This window comes from Azolla caroliniana, unplaced genomic scaffold, assembly GCF_043228905.1.
Source record: "Azolla caroliniana isolate FFs.n. ecotype wild unplaced genomic scaffold, voAzoCaro1.0.p SCAF_16, whole genome shotgun sequence".
Taxonomy (NCBI): domain Eukaryota; kingdom Viridiplantae; phylum Streptophyta; class Polypodiopsida; order Salviniales; family Salviniaceae; genus Azolla; species Azolla caroliniana.
The window spans coordinates 1,335,175-1,358,702 of record NW_028230451.1 but is presented as its reverse complement, the minus strand read 5'-3'; the positions used below and the strand labels follow the sequence as shown (position 1 = coordinate 1,358,702).

The window sequence follows — 23,528 nt, the reverse complement described above, 5'->3', positions numbered from 1 at the left end:
TAATCGTTCTCTCTTCTCTTCCAAATCTTTCTCCTTACTTTTCCCCAATCACCACCACCACTAATTTCATCTGCTTCGATGGATACAAAGTTAATATAGGCAGAAATCAAACCTGTTGGTAGAGATGTTGTAGCGCAGCAGAACGAATTTGTAGCCCAGTGGTTGCTTCCCTTCCTCTGTTGTGGCGGCCGTGAAGCTCAGACATAGGGGAGGGTCGCCGAATATGGTCGCTGGGTCTGATGCAGAGGGATATTGCTTTCCTTCCTCAAGACTTTTGACAGGGATTCTGTTTTAAGAAAGACACTATTGTAAGTAAAACTTATCAACATAAGGTTGAACTTTATCTAGATTCTACAATAAAATCATTCTTTTAAATGAGAAATGACATTAGACAAGCTACAAATGAATGGAGGGTGAAATTTTTAATCAACTTTCCAAATTAGTTGTACATTTGAGTTTATACAAAGATTCATGTGAATTATAGTTCATACTCCATGATTTGGCATGAAGAATTTACCAAAAAGGGTTGTGTAGTAGGTCAACTAGTTTGAAGGAGATAAAGCAAATCTGAAAATCAAACACAATTAATTATATCCACTAGTCGCACAATTGAGTGGTAGCAAGACTCATTAAATTGTGGTGGCAAGACTCATTAATTTGGTTGTAACCAGTGAGATGGTTGATGTGGAAAGAGGAAGCATACCTGTTGAGTTTACAGTCACGAATGTGAAATGTGGTTCTCTTTAAAAAGCACATAACGTATTTCATTGCCTTCAAATCCGAGATGTATAGGCATGGAATACATTGTTCTCTACTTTTAAAGTTTGTGGTAGCATTCGGTTTTTTGGATAAAGATTATGTTGAACAGGAGTAGGTTGAAGAACTATTGAAATGATTCATAATTATGAGTTGTAAGGGCTTGTTTCCGAATATAGCTACTTTTGTTGTCGTCTATGGACATGGAATACCTTGGAATGTGTCTATGGAATAGCTTGCAAATTAGTGGACTATTTTCTCTACTTTGGAGTACATAGATTTGTTTCCTCAACCATTGTCTTACACAAGACGGGATTGGGGAAAAAATACTTTGTATGTTGTAGTTGTTATGACTTTTTTGTACAACTAATGGAAGGATATTTTGTTTCGAAAAAAGAAATTGTGGTTCATAATCCATAATTTGGCTCAAGGAATAAACTAATAAAGGTTGTGCGGTAGATCAACTAATCTCATGGCTATGATACAAGGTTGGGAAGCCAAAAGTCTAAGGCTTGTAGGAATAAGGTTCTTGAGAGAAAGAAGATGAGTTATGCTAGACATGCCATGTCAAGCTTTTTGGAACATTCCTTTGTGCATTGACACGTATACCACAAAATGACCTTTAGAGGAGTGTTATTCCCTCGCTTCTCACCTTCCAGGTCCACTATGCTAAATAAGAATGAAGATAAGATGGAAACAAATTGAAAAGGCAAAACCTTGTGGATGGTGTGCTAAAATTACTTGATCCTTTATCACCAAAGCTTTCTCATGGTCACATGGGCATGCAAATATTGTCATTTGCACGAAGTCTTTTCAATAAATAAGTTTATTATAGTGATGACTTGTGGATAGTATCTATCTCCTATAGGATTTCCAATGTACACCGTCCCCATCCCACAACTTTAATCAATAGAACATTTGATGATATTTAGTTACAAGCAATATATGCTCAAATTGTATTGTCATGTTTTGTGGTTTGATGAAATTCTATGTGTATGTTACAAGAAGAGAATGCTCGCTTTATCATTTTTTTAATGACGATCTAGCTATTTATGGACATGTACTTCTAGCGATGAACTCATGTTATTTGTTCATAACCACATCATTAATCTCAATTTGTTTTTGGTCAGCTTGAGATAAAATTCATAGTGTCAAACTTAACCTACGACTGTAAGGTTGCAAAGCTCCAAATTTATCACTATGTCATCGTGTTCACGTACTTGAATTTAAGAAATTCAATAAGATATGCGTGGATCGAACAATAAATTGTCACGTTAGCTTGGTGGGGGCATATAAAGTATCTTAGATTTTGTATAAAGGTAATATTTTCTGGCGCATAGTGTTTTATTAATCGTAGTACATATATATGTGTGCGAATGATCTTTCTTTTTGCTTGGTTTTACACACCTTGAGTGGACGGATTGTACCTAGATTGCCTTACATTGTGGTAGAAATATGTAGTCAAAGTTTATCCTTTCCCCTATTAGAAGCTTGTGCAAGCTTCGTGGTTTCCATTTTCGTTCTTTTATTGTTCGTGTTCGCGTGCTTTACACGTTTACTTTGTTATCTTGTATTATACTGAATTCAGAACCCTTTAGCAAATAGAAAGATAGAGAGAGGGGAAGATAGAGAATGTTACTTTACACATGTTTTCATATAGATAAGGTTGAGATGTGTTTGGGAGAGACAAAGTCACTTCATTATAGCTTAGAGAAAGAAAGTGACTCATCTATATTATCTTAGAGATATAGAGAAAGAAATATCAATGTCTTTTAAGAGGGCAAAGTGGCCTATGAGATTGAAGAATGACAAATTAAATCTTCAAATAGTGTCTCATAGTTTGAGAACAACAAGCCACACACACACACACATATATGTAATGGAGTACTTAGTATTCTGACCTTAGATGGACTGATATGTTTGTCTTCTAATGTTTGGAACTCAAATGAACTTACTAGAATTTTCGCCTTTTTAATACCCTATGAGGTCGGATAGACGAAAACATCTAACTTCTGAACGTTTTTAACTAAGTTGGATTGAAATGTCTACCTTTGAAGTTCAAATGGACTAAAATGTTTCAGTGAAAGCATTTTAGGCTCAAAATGATGAAAATGTCCACCTTCTATCTAACCTTTTGAGCTTAGATGGATTGAAATGTCTTCCTTCAAACATTCAAAGCTTCAAAAATATGGAGGCATCTGTCTGCCTTTTAGCATTCAAAGCCTAGATGGACGAACATGTTTGCTTTCCAACAAATTGGGCTCAAATGGATCGATTGAACTGTTCGCCTTCGGACATTCAGAATTCAGATGGATTCTGTTCTAGCATTTCAGAGCCTTTGAATGGATCGAAACTTTTGCCCTTCTAGCATTACGAACACATGTTGGGCCTGAAAAAACCACATGCCTTTTTGACGGTAGGGGCACAGATTAGACGGGGAACATCTTCCTTGCGTGAAACTTGCCGAGGTCGGATTGGACAGAAGCGGCCCACAAAAATAAACGTGACAAGTTGAGCGTAGTGTCACAAACCGTGGAAGTGAACCCCCCTGTGGTTGTTAACTTGTTACCCATTGTATCTTGTATCTGTATGTTGTTCTCCCTCCCTCTCTCTCTCTCTCTATATATATATATGTATATATTGTTTGTTTTATATGAACATACATACATACATACATACATACATATGTATATATACATATACAGTTATACATACATACATACATACATACATACATACATATGTCTATATACATATACATACATACATACATACATACATACATACATACATACATACATATACATACATACATACATATATATACATACATACATACATACATATATATACATACATACATACATACATACATACATACATATACATACATATACATACATACAGACATATATCTATGATCTATCTATGCATATGTATACAGTATATGTGTTATGTATATATATAGAACATACATACATATTGTTATTGAAGAAAAGCTTCATTCATTCAAAGGCTTTTTACACTTCTCCTCTCAAAACACCAATAGAAGAAAGGAAGCAAGCAAAGCAGCAGGCAGAGCAGAAGAAGAAGAAGAAGAAGAAGAAGAAGAAGAAGAAGGAAGGGGCAGCAAAGCAGAGGAAACAGGGGAGGGGAAAGAAAGCCCATGCATGGTTTTGAGGGGGGGGGGGGGGGGGCTTAAGGATCTAGCATCTGCCTCTGTGTAGAGAGCCATTGGAATGGACTGATTTCATGAATGTTTATCTGATTCTTCCCAGAAGAAACAGAGAAAGAAAGAATCGTGCCCTCTTTCTTTCTGATTCTCTCCCTCTGCTACTCTTCTCTGCTCACCATTTCTCTTGCAATATTCAGATCTACTAGTTTCTTTCATCTCTACTAGTTTCTTTCATCTCTACTAGTTTCTTTCATCTCTCTCTCTCTCTCTCTCTCTCTCTCTCTCTCTCTCTCTCTCTCTCTCTCTCTCTCTCTCTATGTGTCTGTGTATACACGAGAGGGAGAGGGAGAGGGAAAGATATATCTTCCTTATTCTGCAGATCTGAGAATCTTCCTTCGCTGTTGGGTAAGCTCAATTCTCTCTCTGTCTCTTTCAATTTCTTTGTTTTACAAACTACTTATTCGCCATTGTTTATCCTCTTCTCTTCTCACCATTTTCTTTCTTTGGTGTCAGGCCTGATCTCACACATATCGGATTAGATCTGGACTTAAGAGAAAAGGCAATGAATGTGAGAGGAAATCCAATCCATGTAATACGGGAGTATACATTTCCTCTTCTTGATGATGGTGATTGTTTCTCCGTCATACAATCGCTTCAACTTGTTGTGAGCTCGACATTGCTTCTCCTTTCTTATTCTTCGTTCTCAATTCCAATTTTCTGTTCATTTCAGCATTTTTCTTGGGTCTGATTTGGTCTAGATCTGAACATGGAAATTATTCTCTTTGAGAGAAGAAAAGTGGAAATCCTTCATAACTTGTGAGTATATATTTATATCATCTTCTTCCCCGACTTTTCTTTTTACTTTTCTTACTTCTTCGAACCTAAATCACCTCAGTGGATCTTCATTTTGATTCTTTTGCAGTTGTTATTGGATGAGAATTTAACAGTAAGAAAATATACCCTTCAGATCCAGATCTATACCGCACAATATATTGAGAATCTTCATCTTTCTTTACTATGGCAAATAATGAGCTCTGTAGCATTTACATGGACTTGTATTCATCGAAGGCTGATGGATCAAACGTGGATGCAACATGATTCACTCTTTGATTCAGTAATCATTGAATCTTCAGCCTATCATGACTTGATTAAATGTATTTATTCCTGGGGAGCTCATCTGCTTCTTCTGAATTCACAGGTTTAGTTCTTATTGAAAGATATACTGTTTTCCTTCTTTATTAAAATTTCAAAGCAGAGTTACTAGTAACACAAAGAAAGCTCTGTTCTTTATAATTTGTGAGGCCTAAAATGGATAATAGTGACTGTCTCTGGGAAGATTTCAGTTATTGATTAATAGTAAGTTGATTTTAGGTGGAATGCTGCAGCAACAGAAATGTGGAAAGAGAAGGATTTTGAAAGGACGAAGTGGAATTTTAACCCTCAGTAAACAGAAGTCTTCTTAGCATTTCCATTGCTACAGGCATATACGATCTGGGCTGCTCCCAACAAAACTAACCATGAGCTGTACATGGAGTGTGCATGGGTCAGTTGCCCTACGTTTGTTTGGACCAGTCTGTACCCTCCCATTTTGAGTAATATCGCAGTGAGTAACATGCATGTACTGTAGTGAGCCTTGTCACTGTTAGGAAACCTAAATTGATAAGAACTTTGCAGATAAGCTAATGATCTTTTACCATTTTTAAAAACATGTTCAATCAGCATGCCTACTAATCGACCCTGCTAGGCTCTTTAACTATTATAGTGGCTCATCATATGTATGCCATGCACTCATATCCGTACATAGCCGTCAATTATGCCACATCACATTCCTTGCTCATATGGGATTGGAGGATTCTTTGTAGTTGAGTGCCGCTGCAGACACAGCAATCTACATGATAAGGGATTATGATCCCTATTACGAAAGCTTCTTGAATCATTAAATTATACATTCTTAGAAAGTTACAGAGATCTGAGAATGTAAATCAAATATCATGGAAGATTAGAAAATATTAACACAAGATTCAATCGATTTGAATCACCAAATATTTGCCCAGAAAGGTTCATGAATCATTGAATTATAAACTTCATCTCACAAAAAGAGAGAAAGAAAGAGAATATGTAAATATATAAATAATGTCTCTCAAGAGACCAAACTACAAGATTTGAACTCCATTGTTGTTTTTATGTTCAATCTTAACAAAAACTCTCATTTAGTATGATTTCTTTTTAACTTATTTAATTTTCTTTCAGCCGTGCCTTTCAGGTTTATGATGTGTTGATTGATGTTTTACATGAGAAGGCATGCCTCCGAATGTTGGCAGTTCAGTTAAGACACGATTTCCATTACCCGTCCCCGACAGTACAAAGAAAGAATCCGATAGAATTTGTCTTAAACCACCCATGTGTAGGCGAATATTTGTACAGACAGACACTGGTAGTGTTCTTGGAATTGAGCTTGATAAAACCGACAATGTACACACAGTCAAGAAGAGAATGCAAACGATCCTCAATGTGCCCGCAGAACAATCTTCCCTTGTTTTCGGAGGTCATGTTCTTAAGAGTGATTTAAGTGAGGTAAGGAATGACTCACCGTTACTCCTTACAAGGGAGCTACAGAGGAGCCATTCCACACCTTGTTTCTTCCATCCATCAGAGATAACACATGAGGTAATAGATAGTGGGAATCCTGTCGAGTTGGTTGGAGGTATTCAATGTTGTTCAAGAATGAAGAGGATAATGAATGATGTGGTGAAAGCTTTAGAGTGCGGAATTGAGCCAGTAGCTGTTAGTGGGGGTCTTGGAGGAGCATATTACTTCAGAAATTGTAGGGGAGAGAGTGTGGCTGTTATAAAGCCTAATGATGAAGAACCGTTTGCACCCAATAACCCAAAAGGTTTTGTAGGGAAAACCTTAGGACAACCTGGCCTCAAAAGAGCAGTTAGAGTTGGTGAAACTGGAGTTAGAGAGGTTGCTGCATACCTTCTCGATCATGAACATTTTGCGGGAGTCCCACCAACAGTTTTAGTAAAGATTTCTCACCATATCTTTCACTATAATACTGATAATACTGTTCATCGAGACCATGGAAAGTCTTCTTTTCCAGTCATGAAGCTAGCCTCATGTCAGGAATTTGTACCCCATGATTATGATGCAAGTGACCATGGTACTTCATCCTTCCCTGTATCATCTGTGCACAGGATCGGTATTCTCGATATAAGAATATTCAACACTGATAGACATGCTGGGAACATTCTCGTGAGGAAGGGAACATCTAACGAGAGCCAAGCGGCTTGGGGCTGTGTTAATATCCATGTCAATGAAATTCTAGAGATTATTCCCATTGATCATGGACTTTGTTTACCTGAAGGACTAGAAGACCCTTATTTTGAGTGGCTACACTGGCCACAATCCTCTGTGCCCTTTTCAGAAGAGGAGCTTGAATACATAGCAAGTTTGGATGAGATGAAAGATGTCGATATGCTTAGGTCTGAGCTTCCAATGCTGAGAGAGGCCTGCCATAGAATGCTTATTCTTTCAACAAATGTTTTGAAAAAAGCTGCAGCGTCGGGTCTTTGCCTTGCTGAGATAGGCGAGCTTATGAGCAAAGATGCTATTGAAGAAGCAAGTCAATTTGAACTGATTTGCTTAGAGGCAAAAAGAGCATTGATGATCTCTAGCTCTGTAGATGATGACCTCTCTGAGGTTTCATTGAGGGAAATGAACGATGAATTATTGGAGCAGTTTAAGATGGATGAAGAGGAGCATAATGAAGATGATGAAGACTGTTTAGAAGATGAAATTTGTAACACAGTGCCAGTTTTAACCTTGCCCAATAGTACATTTTGGTCATATAACAGAGGCTCTTGGGGAGAGAGACATCAAACTACCCTCTCCTCGTTAGACGAAGATGCCATATTATGTGCAAGTAATGCAGTACCAATTGGAAAAATCAATAAGCTTTTACCAGTGGATTCTGCAAGAAGTGTGTGGCCCACAGAAACATTTGATAACCCTGGAGTGAAACAAGACTTCGAAACTCAAAGGAGCTCAAATAACAGAAAAGCAAGCTTGTCCTCCTTTGATTCTGATTTCCAACCGTCTAGGCCTACACCTTATAGGTGTATGAGCTTGAATCACAATAAGCAAAGATATGGGAAGTACAGTTTAAGGAAAAAAGGCTTTTTCAAAGATGTTCCCCTCACACCGGCACCTAAGATGGGTGGGAAAGGTTTCTCTTATGGAAATTCAAATCAAGTGTCATTTGGAGACATGAGTGATGAAGAATGGAATTGTTTTTTGAGTTGTTTCAATGGCTGTTTGGATGAAGTACTGGCTACTAGACGTCCCCAAAATCTGAATTATAGGCGGAGGCTTGGAACTTCTTGTCAATTTTGATGTGGAGCCAAATTTCTCTTGATTAAGCTCTTTTTCACTAGTTATTTCTGGAGAGGAAATTTTTGAGCTTTTCAAGATGCTTAGCTTGGACATGTGCTTATTAACGTTGAGGTGTTGAGCACATCGTCAATTGTAAAGATGTAAATTCTTTTATTCACAGTACTGAGCATCCCTCCGTTTGAAGGATGGGCTTGTATATTAATAACTCTTCCAGTTTGTTATTTAACATAATACAATATAGCAGTTTGTTTTACAAATCAATCATATTTTGTCATGAATGTTTCCATTTTAATATATGAAGGTGAATCAATATTATCCAAATGACATGTCAGTTTGTTCAGCATCATCATTCATAGGTGAAGAGATACATGATCTAATGCAAAGATTATATTTTATACCCAGTAAATTATATTCTACTCGAGCTCCATAAAAAACACAGGTTAATCTTGAGAGAAAGTCAGCACCAAGGTTCAAATCCTAGGAATTAATGATAACTATATCAGCTTCCTCGGAATTGCAAATCTAGTGATGCAATTGAACAATAACAAGGCAAAGAAGCACAATTATATGGGATCTCTTAAGATACCCCAACATTGCTGGACCCAAAACTTGAAGAAGATTGTGTTCTCACAAGTAAAATATAAACTGATTGAAGCAATTGCAATATAAAATCAAATCACTTCTTGTAAGCTTGGCAATGAAACACATATTGTATATAGTGGGGTGATTTGCGAGAACATACATTCTTCGGTAAAGGGATGGCATAGATATTGGATGAAGTTAAATGCCAATAAACACATATGATATAATGATGTATCAAATAATTATTGAGCAGACAATATGTTTCCCTAGATGGCATGGCATAGCTAAGGACAGAGAAGGTTATGTCAATTGAAAACATTCAAACATGGACTTCCAATTGAATCATATATGTCACTGATTTTAAAGCCACTATTGCATGCATTTGCCTCATATGCAGAGGGGCGATAATTATCTTTTCATTTACTATTATTGGCGGGCAAAACAAGAGCCATTAGTGATAGGTAGTGGTGCTTCTACAACTAAGCACGAAAATCTGACAGACCAAACCCAAAATTGAAGGACTTGAGAAGACAATCTCACTTTCACAACCAAATCAGACTAGTTATCTATGTATCTTTAGGAGCCATTGATCTCTGGCAAAACTAGGGACAACCAACTCAAACTAGTTATGTATGTATCTTAAGGAGCCATTGATCCATGGCAAAACTAGCGACAACAAATTGAGACTAGTTATCTATGTATCTTAAGGAGCCATTGATTCATGGCAAAACTTAGGACAACCAATTTTTTTTCCTCATAACAAGATCTACATAATATATAATATGATGCCACTAGAACTGGATTTCTCATAAATTGGTAATCATTCAGTACAATGACTCCCATTTTTATGAGACATTCGTGTGTATTGGTGGTTTCATGTCTCAAATGATGGGATTAACATCGCATTCAATATAATAAATCTTTGTAAATTTTTCGTTTGTGACGATGCCTTCTAGCAATCTAAGATCTTGTCTAGGTTCCTCGAAAAGGTGAGGTTTTCTTTGTGACCATTTCACTCTACGAAGAACCATTTGCTTATATTTGCACATATGCCACATTTGAGTTGTCTTGTCAGGATCTCATTGGCATAGCAAGTTCTACATGCACGATCGATCTCCGTTAGTTTGGTGCTCCTTTGGTTTTGGTTTTCCTTGTGATGACTAGATTGTGACTGTGTGCGTTATATGAAGAGTTTGTGTTTTAAACGAATGGTGACTGCATAGGGTTGGGTAGGCTCGGAAGTGAAGGCGTGATGCATGCCAATCAAGGGGGAAATGGTGGCGTTTTGGAGACAAAAAGTTGGTCATGCAGGAGAAAGGGTCATTCAGCCCAACCCAATCCCAAGAAGGCTAGGTTCTAGCAAATAAGGAGGAAGAATCAAAAGAAATAGGGAGATGAATGTCGTCTCCTTAGTACTGTTGTTTGATGGAGACCAAAAGGTCATGTGTTAAACCCCTACATTCTTTTGTTGGGCATGTCTCATTGTCAATATTAGAATAATTAAGCATTCGAGCAATGGATTACCAATTACTCGATTGTGGAGACAGGGTGTGTGTTGCTAAAGTTTCTAATAGTTCTTGATTCCCAACTCATTTACATGTTTTCAATGGTTCACTGCCACCTATAATGTGCGAAACTTCTATTGGCCTCTTTGTTGTTTATGAAGATTTCGAAGTGGCATCTGGTAAATTAAGAGAGAATACATATGGAGTTAATAGAAAGGCGAGAAAGTTGGGGCTAGAACCCAATTGGACGGATGAATAGACATGTGTATTTTGTATATGTATTTACTAGGGTATAGGAAATACATATACAAAATACATATGTTTGTCCGTACATCCGCTATCGTAAATACATGTACAAAATACATATCCGTCCGCCCATTTGTCCAATTGGGTGTTCCTTTGTTGTAAGTGAATGTGGGGATCGTGTGGTCGTCGTGAACCATACATATATATATACATACATGCTCGTGTCTATTATATACCAAATCATAAATAGGGATGGGGAGGGAATCATGGCTACAGATGGTGCAGGTTGCTCAGAGGAAGGCGTGTGTGATTTACACCGTCCGATTTGGATAAGAAAGAACGCGCGAAAAAAAATCTGTCTGAGGTCGCCCAACCCTGTTGCAGGTCACCCAACCACCCAGCTATTTTAGAAGAATAAATGAAGTATTTAATAAAAGTAATGCTAAAAGATAATGGTTTAGTGGTTAAAGTTGTTCTTTTAGCTTAATAGGTGCAAGGTTTAAACCTCTATTCCTCTCTTATTTAGAAGAGGGTTTATTTTGCTTATTGGTCAATTTTGGGGTCATTTAAGTTTTCTTCTTCTTCAACTTCTTTATTTTTTAGGGTTTCGACATTTGGTTTTGGGATTTTAGCAACTAGCAAGTGATTCTTGCAAGTATATTAATGTATTCCTCTCATTGACGAAGAGATTAATATATGATTGAATCAATATGTGAAGCTTATTGATCAATATATGTGCTACATATCAATCACACTAAATATTGGCAATACAACATTTCTTTCTAGTTCACCTTTTCTTAGATTATATAGTTTGCAACAAAAATACAAATGCAAAACCAACCCACTATAATAATGCAATATGTTTCAAACCATCATTACACCTAAGGTTCAAATGATGTTTCAAAAAAACAATAATTCATTAGACTAAAGGAAATTAATGGAAACAGTTCTACGTTAGGGTTTAGGTTTTAGGAAAGTAATGGAAACAATTCTACCTTATTTCACTTACTGGAATATGTTACTAGACCCCAAAATGCTTTCTTCTTTTCACATTTCATCTATCTAGTCAATATTGTACCTCTTGTTACATGCAAATGAACACAAATTCAACTATGCCATACTTGAAACATAAATCAACATATGACATACTTGGAACATAAAACGTAAAACATAAATCAACACATGACATACTTGAAACGCCAAACCTAAAACATAAATCAACATATGACATCCTTTTAACAAAAATCCACTTTAAACATCGTAAACCAAAATGCACCGGTCCGCAAAATTACTCAAACTATGTTTATGGCTCATCCGGAGATGATGGCAAGATGCGGCCACAATTCTTGCAACAATCGACATTCGAGTCCGTAAGGTGTCGCAATACAAGCATCGAATCTTCTCTGTCGCACATATTGGCAACCACCTCCTAGCTCAACTTGCACCTCTTTGCATTTTTCCTATATGTGCCTTGGAAGTGTTTGGGGAGCTGCCAATAAGATATTGTGAAATGTTGTTTGATGCTCCTCTCTTCACACCAATCACTTGCTTCTACCTTATGAATCCACCATCTTCTTCATTGGTTGGTTTCAGTGCACCAACGTGATACCCCAGCACCAATCTCATTTCTTTGCAAGATGCCATACATGCCAAAACTTGAGCATGGTTGGGGGATCGTAACCCTTGCCTGAGACATTGAATAGCTGCCTCAGTCATTTGTAATTCCGACTCCCATTCCTCCATATCTAATGCACTTGGGTTTGTCTCTTTGACTGGTACTACCTTTGTCTCCACTTCGGTTTATGTGAAATGGTCATTGTCCCCACATTCTACCTTTAATTCCTCACATTGGGTACTAAATGTGGATTCCGTAATGCATTGCATGAGTTGGCACATCTGATTATAAAAATGGTTTCTCTCAATTGCACTTGCCTTTGGCAACAAGTTGTCCACCCATGATTTTTTGGCGTGGAACTAACACAACAAAAGTAGACAATGTGATTGCAACATTTGCAACAATCCAAGATAATCGATCTGCTGCAACCACATTACTTATGGCATTATACGATGTCCAACTTTTATCGATGACTATTGCATTTGGCCTCACATGGGGCATCAATGAATATGACTCTCAAGCAAGTTCCTAAAGTTACTCAATCATGGTTTGTAATGGGATACCAATTCCCATGGTGTTTGGGGCCACAATTGCATATAATGGCAGCCCAAACCGGTTTGTTTTAAACGTGGAGTCGATTGCCCAAGAGTTGTTTACTGACAATCGCTCATACATCGCTAACATTCATTCATCTTGAAGCACCAAGATGAATGGTTGCCTTGCGAGAGATCCATAATCCCCAAGCAAGTAAGGTTGGACATGAGGCACCTTCCCAAATCTCGGAGTGCATAGGCATCCGGCATCATCAAAGACCAATCAACCTCTGATATGGCACTCCCAATTTTTTACTTGTTGGTCATGTTATGGACCTCCTGTGGTATCATAAAGAACCTATAACTCACAAGGTCTAATGGACTAGCCTTGGACTTATGATATGCTTCCTTACGCATGCTCATCCGTGCCACATGTTGTGCACATCCAACATAAAAAAGGCCATCTTTGCAACAACTTAAATAATTTGGGTCTGCCGGTAAATAGTACACATCCGGTCTACTTCCAGGTACATGACCCGTATGATATCCATATATTGAAATGGTCATGGTCCCATGGTCAACCCCTTCATTCCTTCGAGCGTCCACATGGAAAGTACACCCACATCGGGATGAAAGCTTTCTACATCGAGTACACGGGATATTACCGTATGGGCACACCGGCTCGGTGACAAACATACCTAGTCACACGTGCACCCCTTGCGACCCCTGTACGAAAGCGTGTGTGATACCTCTTTTGAACATCTGTGAGTGTATCATCTACCTTATGGACATCTATCTTGATCACTTCTATGGGTCTAGACTTTTTATATTTTATGACGCTTGTCCCCTCCATGTCAGATGGAGTTAACCTCGACAGAACTTGACAACCACATCGGTCCATTAGTGCTTTAACATACACACTAGGGATCCCATGGTCACAAAGATCATTGGACCAAAGTCTCTTTAACTCTTTTAGAGTACCCGTCAATGGGCGATGCGATGTGCCACAATGTGTGTGGAATGGTGCTCGGCCACAACTGAGTCTCAGACACTCAATGGGAGATCAAAACAGAAATGGAGATTAATACACTTACACAGACAACAGAGGGACAAAGGATGTTAACGTGGAAAACCCTAAACGGGAAAAAACCATGGGAGCCCAAAGACTCCAACTATCACTATGAGAGGAAAGGTACAATGCGAAACTCAGAGGCAACGACCTCGAGCTCTATGACTTCGCCAACCGACGGTTACAATAGAAGATACTTTCTGTTTCTCTCTCGCTTTCTCTATACAAAAATGATAACATTCACACACAGAAAGTGATTCCCTAAGTCATATTTATACTTATATGACTTTTGGACTATTTAGAAATGTGGCCATGACAGGCACAATAGAAACATATTTGTAGATATGTCCCTGGATGAACCGGATCCAGCTGGATACCTTCCGGATCCGTCTGGTTCGGTTCTTTCCTTCTGCTCGTCCGAATCGAATCCCATCCCATCCCATCCGGTGGGACCGAATTCCCAGGGCCGCGATTCCCTCGCCAGCCCTATTAAGGATTTGTGTCATAATAGACACGTTGTGCATACATACATACATTCTTTAACATACATACATACATACATCCACATAGAAACTGCTTACTGCTTTGCTTCTTCGATATGTATATATGTTGTACATACATACATACATACATACATATACATACACACATATCCTTCTTGCTTTGCTGTTTGGCTCTGAAGCTCCTCCTTCTTTTAGGGTTTAAGCTCCCCCCCGCCTCCGGGAGCTCCTATACAGCAGGAAAGGCAAAAACTAAACGAAACAAGTACCCTCTTCCTTAAGGTAACGCCCCAAATCCTCTTTGGTTTTCTTCCTTCTTCGGTTTCTCTTCCACGCAGGTTTTCACTGCCGCTATCCATGGTGCTTAGCCTCGAATGATCTGTTTTTGATTCTCTTCACCCAGTGTTTCGCTAATTATATCGCTGGATTTTATTTTATTTTCATTTTTCTGTTAAAATCGGTCTGTTAACGCCTAGATATTGGAGCAAAGAGAGCTTACTTTACTTGAAATTTGTCAAATTGGTATCTTGTCACTAGATCTTGTAATAATGTTTTGCGGGGGAGGGGGGGTGAGAGACGTAGAGATAGAGATAGAGATAGAGATAGAGATAGAGAGGCTTTTTCTTATAACTATATATTTCGTTCCAATATGTCATAAGAATAAGATTAATCTTTATGATTCTATGTAACAAGTTCTCTGTTTTGTTTTGTTTTTGATAACCCAAATTTATTCATTTTTCTGCCATTTGTTTAGCAAAATGGTCGATTAATTTATTATGCATTTTGTGCTTTATCTTAATCGATCTAGTTTCTGCAGCAGGGAGGAAAATAAACCTCACTAGAGTAGTTATATTCTATGAGAATATTTTCAGGTGAAATTTGAAGGTGTCCCATGGTTGACACTAACATTGCTGTGTGTCATTTTTTGGTGTTGACTAGTTGCTCTTGAAAGAAGGATATGACAAAGCCAAAGCATTATAGACCTCCGGTAAATACTTCTTACCACTCTAGAGAGAGATGATCCAAAGAAAATGCAAATTGTTCTCATCATTTTTATGTGAGCATTTGGGCTATCTTTCTGTGGGTTTTTATTGGGAAATTGCATATTATTCTCATTACTTCTGTTCGAGAATTGGGGCTATCTTTGTGTGTATGATATTCCATTATTAAAAGAATAAGGGACATTAGTTTTTATTGGCTTGAATTCTTGTATTGTTATATTCTTGTTTCAGGCACATCTCATTCACTTCTGATTTTTCAGGGCAAAAGGAAAGAGGGCAATGTAGCAAAATATACAACCAGGAATAAGGCTTTGAACCGTCTTCAAATAAAACTCCCCGAGTTCAGGTGTGTGGTTTCAAACATAATACTTCATACTTTTGAGCAGATTGGCACACCATATTTTATGTTCTGTAGAATGAACATCAATTGTCATCATATCTTAATGTAGTGGTCTGAGATTTACATCTTTCACATAAATACTCCATACTTCTGAGCTGAATGGTGCATTTCATATTGTATGTTGTGCATGAATGAATGGGAAACTCATCCTATTGTAACTTTTATGTTGGCTATTCTTTGCTCAGGCGATTGTGCATTCTCAAAGGGATACACCCTAGGGAGCCAAAAAAGAAATTTGAAGGAAACAATAAAACGTATTATCATGTAAAGGACATAAACTTCTTGGCGCATGAGCCATTGCTGGAGAAGAGCAGGTTTTTTCTCAAATGGTTCTCCTTATAGAAGGCATGCAAAATTTTCTATTTTTAACTTCATTTATGATGTCACAGGGAGATAAAATCATTTGAGAAAAAAGTAAAAAAAGCCAAGGCAAAAAAGAATTTAAGCTTAGCTAGTAGATTGGAGACAAACAGGCCAACTTACTCGCTTGATCATCTGGTTAAGGAAAGGTATTTACTATTTTGAAATCAGAATTTTGATATATGTGAGTTATAGTGTAATCTAACTGATCTATGTGCATGAAAAATGAGTGATCTTATGTTCTTATTTTCTCAGTTATTTTCTTTTTTGTGAGATAGGTACCCATCTTTCATAGATGCTCTTCGTGATTTGGATGATTCTCTTACAATGTTGCATCTTTTTGCAACTTTTCCAGCAGAAGCAGCTCATAAAATTCCTGCAAACACGGTGAATAACTGCCGCAGGTAAGAGTCTTGGCAGATGCTGCCAGAACATAACTATTTGTCATCTTTTAACATGCTCTAGCTGTGCATCAATATCTGGGTACATTCTATTTTGATGTTTGGCCTCAGTAAAGATACATGTTCTTTCAGACTGAGCCTTGAGTGGCAAGCATACATAACACGGACTCATTCCTTGCGCCATACATTTATTTCAGTCAAGGGAATATACTATCAGGTAATTTTCATGTTTCATTTTTCCTAGAGGTCTGTTTTATTCACATGATAATGGTCAGCCAAAGGATTTGTCATTCGAAATTATGAGTATGGTAATAAGCATTTCGTGTTTTTTTGCAGGCAGAGGTTGCTGGACAGAGGATTACCTGGCTTACGCCACATGTTCTTAGCCAAACAATACCTGATGATGTGGATATTAGAGTAATGCTTACTTTTGTGGAGTTTTATGAGGTATTTCATCTGTCCAATCATTGTTTGACCTATATAAGATTTATTGTTAATTGATTGTTAAGTATATCCACGTGGATAGACCAAAGAATTTTGGACTCTCTTCACTGTTTGTATATATTATGAGAATGTTTTGGTTTATTGGATCTGTTTCTCTCTGTTACAGACCCTCATGGGATTTGTAAATTTCAAGCTTTATCATTCTTTGGGCTTGAAATACCCTCCTATTTTGGATCCGCAGCTTGAAGCAGAAGCTGCAGGTATAAAAGCATTATCCTCTTTATTTTTTGCATTATGATTGATGCATATGCGTAACATTTGCTTCAATTGGTCAAAGACCTTGTATCCCTGCTTAGCAATGATTTTATGTTCTTCCAGAACTCTATGCTGTGATGCGAGATCTAGGTAGGGAATCAGAGGATTCCGGAAAGGATATAAAGGAAAGTGCTGTCGTTGGAGAAGAGAATGATCTAAACAATGATAATTCCAAAGTGACAGAGGTGCGACTTGCTGAGTCACAAGCGAGACTAGCATCACTACAGGAGAGATTGTCAGTAATTATGAGAGATAGCAGCAATGAAATGAGAGATCAAATGGAGATACCGCCATCCAATGAAGAAGAAAATAATGAGGAAGAGGAGGATGATGACACAAAGCAATGCAAAGGTCTATTTAAGGAGCTGAAATTTTTCCTTGGTAGAGAGGTATTTTCCTCATCCATCAAATTATCCGACTCCTCGAGTAACCTTGAAAAATGTCTTGAGATATAATGTTTGTGAACATGATCACATTTATTGCATACATCAAATTACTACCGTCTAAAACTATTTAAAAGATTACATGGATTGAATTGCATAATTCATGCTCTACAGGTGCCGAGGGAGTCTCTACTTTTTCTCATCAGTTCATTTGGGGGTCATGCATCATGGGACGGGAATGGAGCCCCCTTTAAAGAAAGCGATGAAGACATCACGCACCAAGTAATGAAGAACTTTGAAATCTTGCTTTTGTTATTTGATTTCTGCACCGTCTTTGATTATAAAAAGAAAATCTTATTCATTTTTGTGTCCAGATTGTTGACAGACCTACTCAGGGTCACATGTTTCTATCAAGGGAGTATATCCAGCCACAATGGGTATATGACTGTATAAATAGCCGGATTCTCTTGCCCACCCATGATTATACTCTTGGCAGGTAAGCATATTTGTTCAGTATTTCAAATGATTGCATGTGTGTCTCCTTTGCCGAGTTCATCTCAATATCTATTTCCTGATATGGCTATCCACTGCTGTCATGATTCTCTGTTCTATCTGCGTAAATTTACCATTTACTGAGATAGATTGAGTCTTTATTTATCTAAGCAGATTCTATGTGAATGTTGCTGATTTTGTACATTGAGGGAGAGTGTGTATCTTATCCTGCCCCAGAGAAATTTTAAATTACAGAGGAGTTGAAAACTGTCATTTCCTAAGGATGCTTACAAGATGGAGAATATGCTGTTGTTCCATAAAGATGCTTTAGACAATATGAATCCTTGATACACATATTAAAGTTGATTAGATTTCTATTTTTTCTTATGTTAACAAACTTAGTTGACAAATGCTGTGTTTCAAACATGGTGAACCAAATATTACATTCTCTTTCTCTTTCTATTCGAAGCCTCACTGGGTACCTGAACCTATAGATAACCAGAAGATAAAAACTTCGAATTTTAGCAAGTGGCTAACAATTGGCAACGGTTCGGTTTGAGAAGTGTCAAAACTGAACTGTTTAAAAATGTTGAAACTTGAACCGAACTGAACCACAAAGCTGTTAAACCGAATCGTTAAAAAATATTTTAACCGTTCAAACTGTGGTTTTGTGGTTCGGTTTTGGTTTTCAACTTAGGTCAAAATTCAAATTTTATATTTTCAAAATATGAAGATTTTCCTAAAATGTGAGAATAAGGCCTAAAAATGAAAAAACTGTTTAAAAACATTTTTTTTAATTATTAAAAAGATTAAAAATAAAAATAATAAAAAACCGCGAAACCGTTTAAACTGTGGTTTCTAACTTTTAACCGAACCGAACCATTTGAACTGTTAAGCTGTGGTTTCGTGGTTTGGTGGTTGAACCAAACTGTTGCCGACTGTTACAAGTAGCTCAAGTTTTGCTTCTGCTCTCAATTCCCGAATTCTCCTATTCAGTTTGTCACAGAATGTTTTGATTCACACTCTACATTGTCTTTTATAGAGTGCCACCTCCTCATTTATCGCCATTTGTTGACAATGAGAAAGAGGGCTATTTACCAGAATATGGAGAAACTATAAGGCGTCTCCAAGCCGCCTCAAACCCAGAAGTGCTACCTCTTCCAGGTCAAGAAGGCCTGGAAGGTTCCAATGGCTTCATTGCAAGTGTTATGGCACATCGAACTGAGGCAAATGAAGAAGTGATCAAAGAGAGAAAGGTTTGGCTTCATATTTTTCCATTTCAATTTACCTCCCTAATAATGATAAGATTCTTATCAAAGTAAGAGGCCATGATTGGTATATTTTGGTTTGGTTGAATCCTAATCATTAATGGTGTTCTTTATTTATGGTTTGTACATGAAACATGCATTCTTAAAGTAAGAGGCCATGATTGGTATGTTGGTTTTGGTTGAATACTAATCATTAATAGTTCGTTGAAAGTGGAGCACCATGCATGGCTCATTAAAGGGTCATAAATGGCTGCACAGGCCATGCCGATCAGGGAGGAAATGCATAGGTCATGCACATGCCAGGGACGAGTCATGTTTATGTTCTGATTACCATTCCTCATGTCTGGTCAATTGCCATTTATGTTTGTGCTGTTTATAAACTTTCCTCATGGAAAACACGTATGAGTCATGTATGTGATGGGTATGTCCGGGGTGGGTCATGGATAAATAATACTAATGGTTTATTGATGGCCACTATGAATGGGTCATGTTATGTGTTGTCATAAACAGTCTCTATTCTTGTGAATTCAGGAGACTACAGTAGAGAAAGTGTACGAGGAGGAGCTTAAAAAGGAGGTGGCTGGGATACCCTATTCTGTATCTCTACAGTCTAAAGACAGTGAACCTGGTCAGGAGCTGGAAAGTACTGATGCTTTACAGGTTGATGAAATACCTGCTGAGGTTATGATGCCTCGGAAAGCAAGAAAACTTTATGAGGCCATGCAGGTTTGTTTGGCTCGTTTTTGTCTTGTAGCTCTAGTTTCAATTGAAGTCTCTTTTGTGAGATAACTACATCTGTACTCTCTGGCTCAAGTCTCTTTCCTTTTATAATATAGCCAGAGTCTTGATTCTGTATATTTTTTGGATAGATCTATCTATCTCTAGTCTTGGCTTCTCATCTCAGTTTTGATTGCAACTCATCAATCTATTTGATGTTTTTATGTAAAACAGATTGGAAAAGCAAAGAAGAGAGCTGAAGTTGAGCTGCTCAAGGATAGGAAGAGAAAAGCAGCATCTTAAAAGCAGAAATTTTCAGGTTGATGATTTTTTTGGAATTAAGCTGTGTGATCTCACATTTTTGCTGAGTGCTAGAGAAAAACTGCCCCTTGTGGGTGAGGAAGATATCTATTTTTGGCTGTCCTAAAAAATTCAGCAATGTTCATTTTTGACTAAATTAAAGGGTTTGCTTGTGTTTCCGTGAGAAGATAGAGGTGGAGAGTGGTCTACGAGCATTCATTAGAATGGAGTGAAAGATATGGAAGGATTTATTTTAAGCAAACATTTGATAATAGGAGAAATTTGTTTGACAGTATTCAAATAATCTTTTCACATTGCTGAAAGCCTTGAGGTTCACATCACAATTTTCTTTGAAGGTGAACGATTGTGAGATTTTACTGGTGTAACTGATGTATTTGACAATCACAAAACTCACCGGTGTATGTGTAACATATGACTCAATTCTATTGTATCTGAGTAGATATTGAACTGAAGATAGGTTTCTAAATTCAATTGAAGACAGTGTAGAGAGCAACTGTCAACGATTGAGATAGTGATTATGTACTTGATAAATAGAAGGATTGCTGTGTTATGCAAAGTGCTACTGTTGATGTACTGTTATTTAAAGCATTTGCCAGCACCTAAGAATGTATTTAACCTTCATTTGGTTCATAAGCTCATAGCAATGTCCTTAACACTTGAGAGCTCCCATCCACTTCGAATTAGAATAATCCTCCCTCCACATGCAAATAATATGAACCTCCACATATATTCAAGTATAAAGAGCCTCCATGTGCATACATACATTTGTTGGCTTCCTTTGTAATCTTCAATCCAATTGATGGGACATGGACGTCCATGTAATTTAAGAATGGCCAAAAGAATATCCCCATTGAAGCAATGTCAACTTAACATACTACTGAAGATAGTACAAGTGAATGCTGGATAGTGATTTTGAAAAGTCGATAAGCAAATATGACTTGGATTCAGTGCACCAAAGAACATGGTTAGGGAAAGGAATACAATGACCACTGTAACATTGTACTCTAGTGGTTTGAATCAATGTTTACATTTCCTTATAGTTTACAGTTATGATATGGATTCATATTTATGAGTTGATTTTTGGACATTCTAATATTTTGCAAACATCCATTGAGAAAACTTATCGCGATTCATGATATTTATGCTTCAATTTAGGTAAACAATGGAACCCAGTACCAATGACACCATTGGGAGGTTTATCATAACTTGCAACTAAGGAGGAATCATGTACAAGACAATGTCTACTTGTCCACCCAATCCCCTCCTACATTCCAAAACTTGACATTTGAATACTCTTTTTGGACACTTGGTATTGTTTGTGAATGCTTTGCTCCTTAGGTAGAAGTTTCTTTCGTGTGGTAGATTTCACTTTGAAATAGCCAAGAAATATTAATATCTTTTTGTTGATGCATGGAAGCATAAAGTAAAAGATTTATGACTCATATACAACAATCAAGATATAATTTGTTTCCAAGATCTATGTACACCCAACTTATTGTATGATATATATTGTGTAAACTCTTCTTGAAGCAGTATGTTTGGTTGCCTAATAGAATCAAATCTTTAAAATTCAATGTTTGTCATGAAAACATTGTGGTGTTTAATGTTTTGCAAATCTTTTCAATAGATAACTTGTTTTGCATATTTTCGTCTTGACTTGTTTAGCTCAAATGGTGTGTTGTCTATTTAATTAAACGAAGATAATCCTGTCTTTATCTACCCTCAAGTTAAAGATATGAAAAATGTGTCTTTCTACACAGAAAATGTATAACTTGGAAATGGTTTAATATGAGCTAGCTTCCATAACCCTTGATTTCCTTTAGACAACAACCACCATCAAATGTTTGTTAACATTTAACATTACCCTTTTTACATGAACAAGTATTCAAGAGATAGATAATAAGACATCAAGGCAAATCCATGCTAACATAGCTCACAAATCTTGAATCTTTCCTTTTGCATAACCTCCATAATGTTGATAAATTGAAAATGTGTAGAGTTGTAGGACATCACAAACAATCCCCTAGGGAAAGTAGCCATGCATGGAAATAAATGGGATAACATCATTCTTAACCTCTTAAAAACTTTACACAACCACTAATGATATGGAATGTGAAGTTTTTCTTTATTTCTATAAATGCCCCCAAAGTGAACAATTGACTATGCAATTGGGGTAATCATGGTTAATCTATCCCCTTCTACTCAATTTTATGTGTTACTTGAGCAATTGTATGATCAATTAATATTCTTTGACTCTCTTTCGGGGGTTGATTAAGGGCATTTGGGCTATTAGAGGAAAAAACAAGTTTTTCAGAAAAATGTATGTCAAGTGCCAACTATGCCAAGACTCAGGAGATAAGAGCTATAAAAAAACAAGCATTGTGCATATTTTATAGGTAATTAATGACCATGTATGTACACACAATTGCTCAAGGATGCCTTGACGGGCAAAGGTGATTAATGATGATGCTAACTATTTGTGACAAATAGGAGATGTTGTAGGAATTTAAGAGTAAAGCATTGTTTTGTGTTAGGTCAAGTAGTTGGTCCCAAAGCATAAGCTCAGTTGGAAATCAAAACATGTTCATAAAAGCTGTCCTTTGCAAATCCAAATGTACATATTACACTTAGGAAACAATGGAGTGTCATAAAATATGCTAGCAATAAATGGGTAACTTCACTTATTGAAGTGGTTCTAATCTTCTTGCCAAATTTTATAGATCATCTAGGTCATTCTTATCTTTGCCATTTGTAATAATAAGTTGATTGATTTTTATTCTCTTTGGGGATGGCATAAAATGTGACTTTAGACATGCTCTAAATAATGTCAATGAAATTATTAGGTGGACCCCATTGATACAAATGTCATCCTCTTGTATGATAAACTAATTAGACATTTTATTTGTTACACATTTTATCTTATTTGTCATAAAAAATGTTTTTGGGCTTTGTGTGGCAGGTGACAAGTGTGTTCATGTATAAAATGCATGTATAAGCAATTGTTCCTTATTTTGATAGTGCATATGAAAACAAATGTATCATGAAAATCT

The 23,528-nt window shown here is 37.0% G+C and overlaps 1 protein-coding gene and 1 pseudogene across 4 annotated transcripts; both read left to right on the top strand.

Annotated features, from left to right (window-relative positions):
* The first annotated feature begins 4,285 nt into the window (after positions 1-4,285).
* Positions 4,286-8,587, top strand: LOC147853472 (phosphatidylinositol 4-kinase gamma 6 pseudogene; annotated as a pseudogene). Of its 3 annotated transcripts, XR_015531149.1 has the most exons (5): positions 4,286-4,336; positions 4,445-4,557; positions 4,662-4,747; positions 4,854-5,129; positions 6,182-8,587. The product of XR_015531149.1 is annotated as a phosphatidylinositol 4-kinase gamma 6 pseudogene, transcript variant X3 (transcript). The 3 variants fall into 3 exon arrangements; XR_015531148.1 differs by lacking the exon at positions 4,286-4,336 and having other exon boundaries at positions 4,428-4,557; XR_015531147.1 differs by lacking the exon at positions 4,286-4,336 and having other exon boundaries at positions 4,428-4,747; positions 6,195-8,587.
* A 6,622-nt stretch (positions 8,588-15,209) lies between these two features.
* LOC147853471 (pescadillo-like protein) lies at positions 15,210-20,773 on the top strand. The gene is made up of 14 exons (XM_087332180.1): positions 15,210-15,364; positions 15,638-15,723; positions 15,963-16,091; positions 16,167-16,286; positions 16,416-16,541; positions 16,671-16,755; positions 16,875-16,985; positions 17,149-17,242; positions 17,361-17,686; positions 17,855-17,962; positions 18,055-18,176; positions 19,215-19,428; positions 19,972-20,166; positions 20,392-20,773. Exons 1-14 carry the CDS (start codon positions 15,335-15,337, stop codon positions 20,458-20,460), a joined length of 1,815 nt encoding a protein of 604 aa, XP_087188306.1. The 5' UTR covers positions 15,210-15,334; the 3' UTR covers positions 20,461-20,773.
* Positions 20,774-23,528: the final 2,755 nt, after the last annotated feature.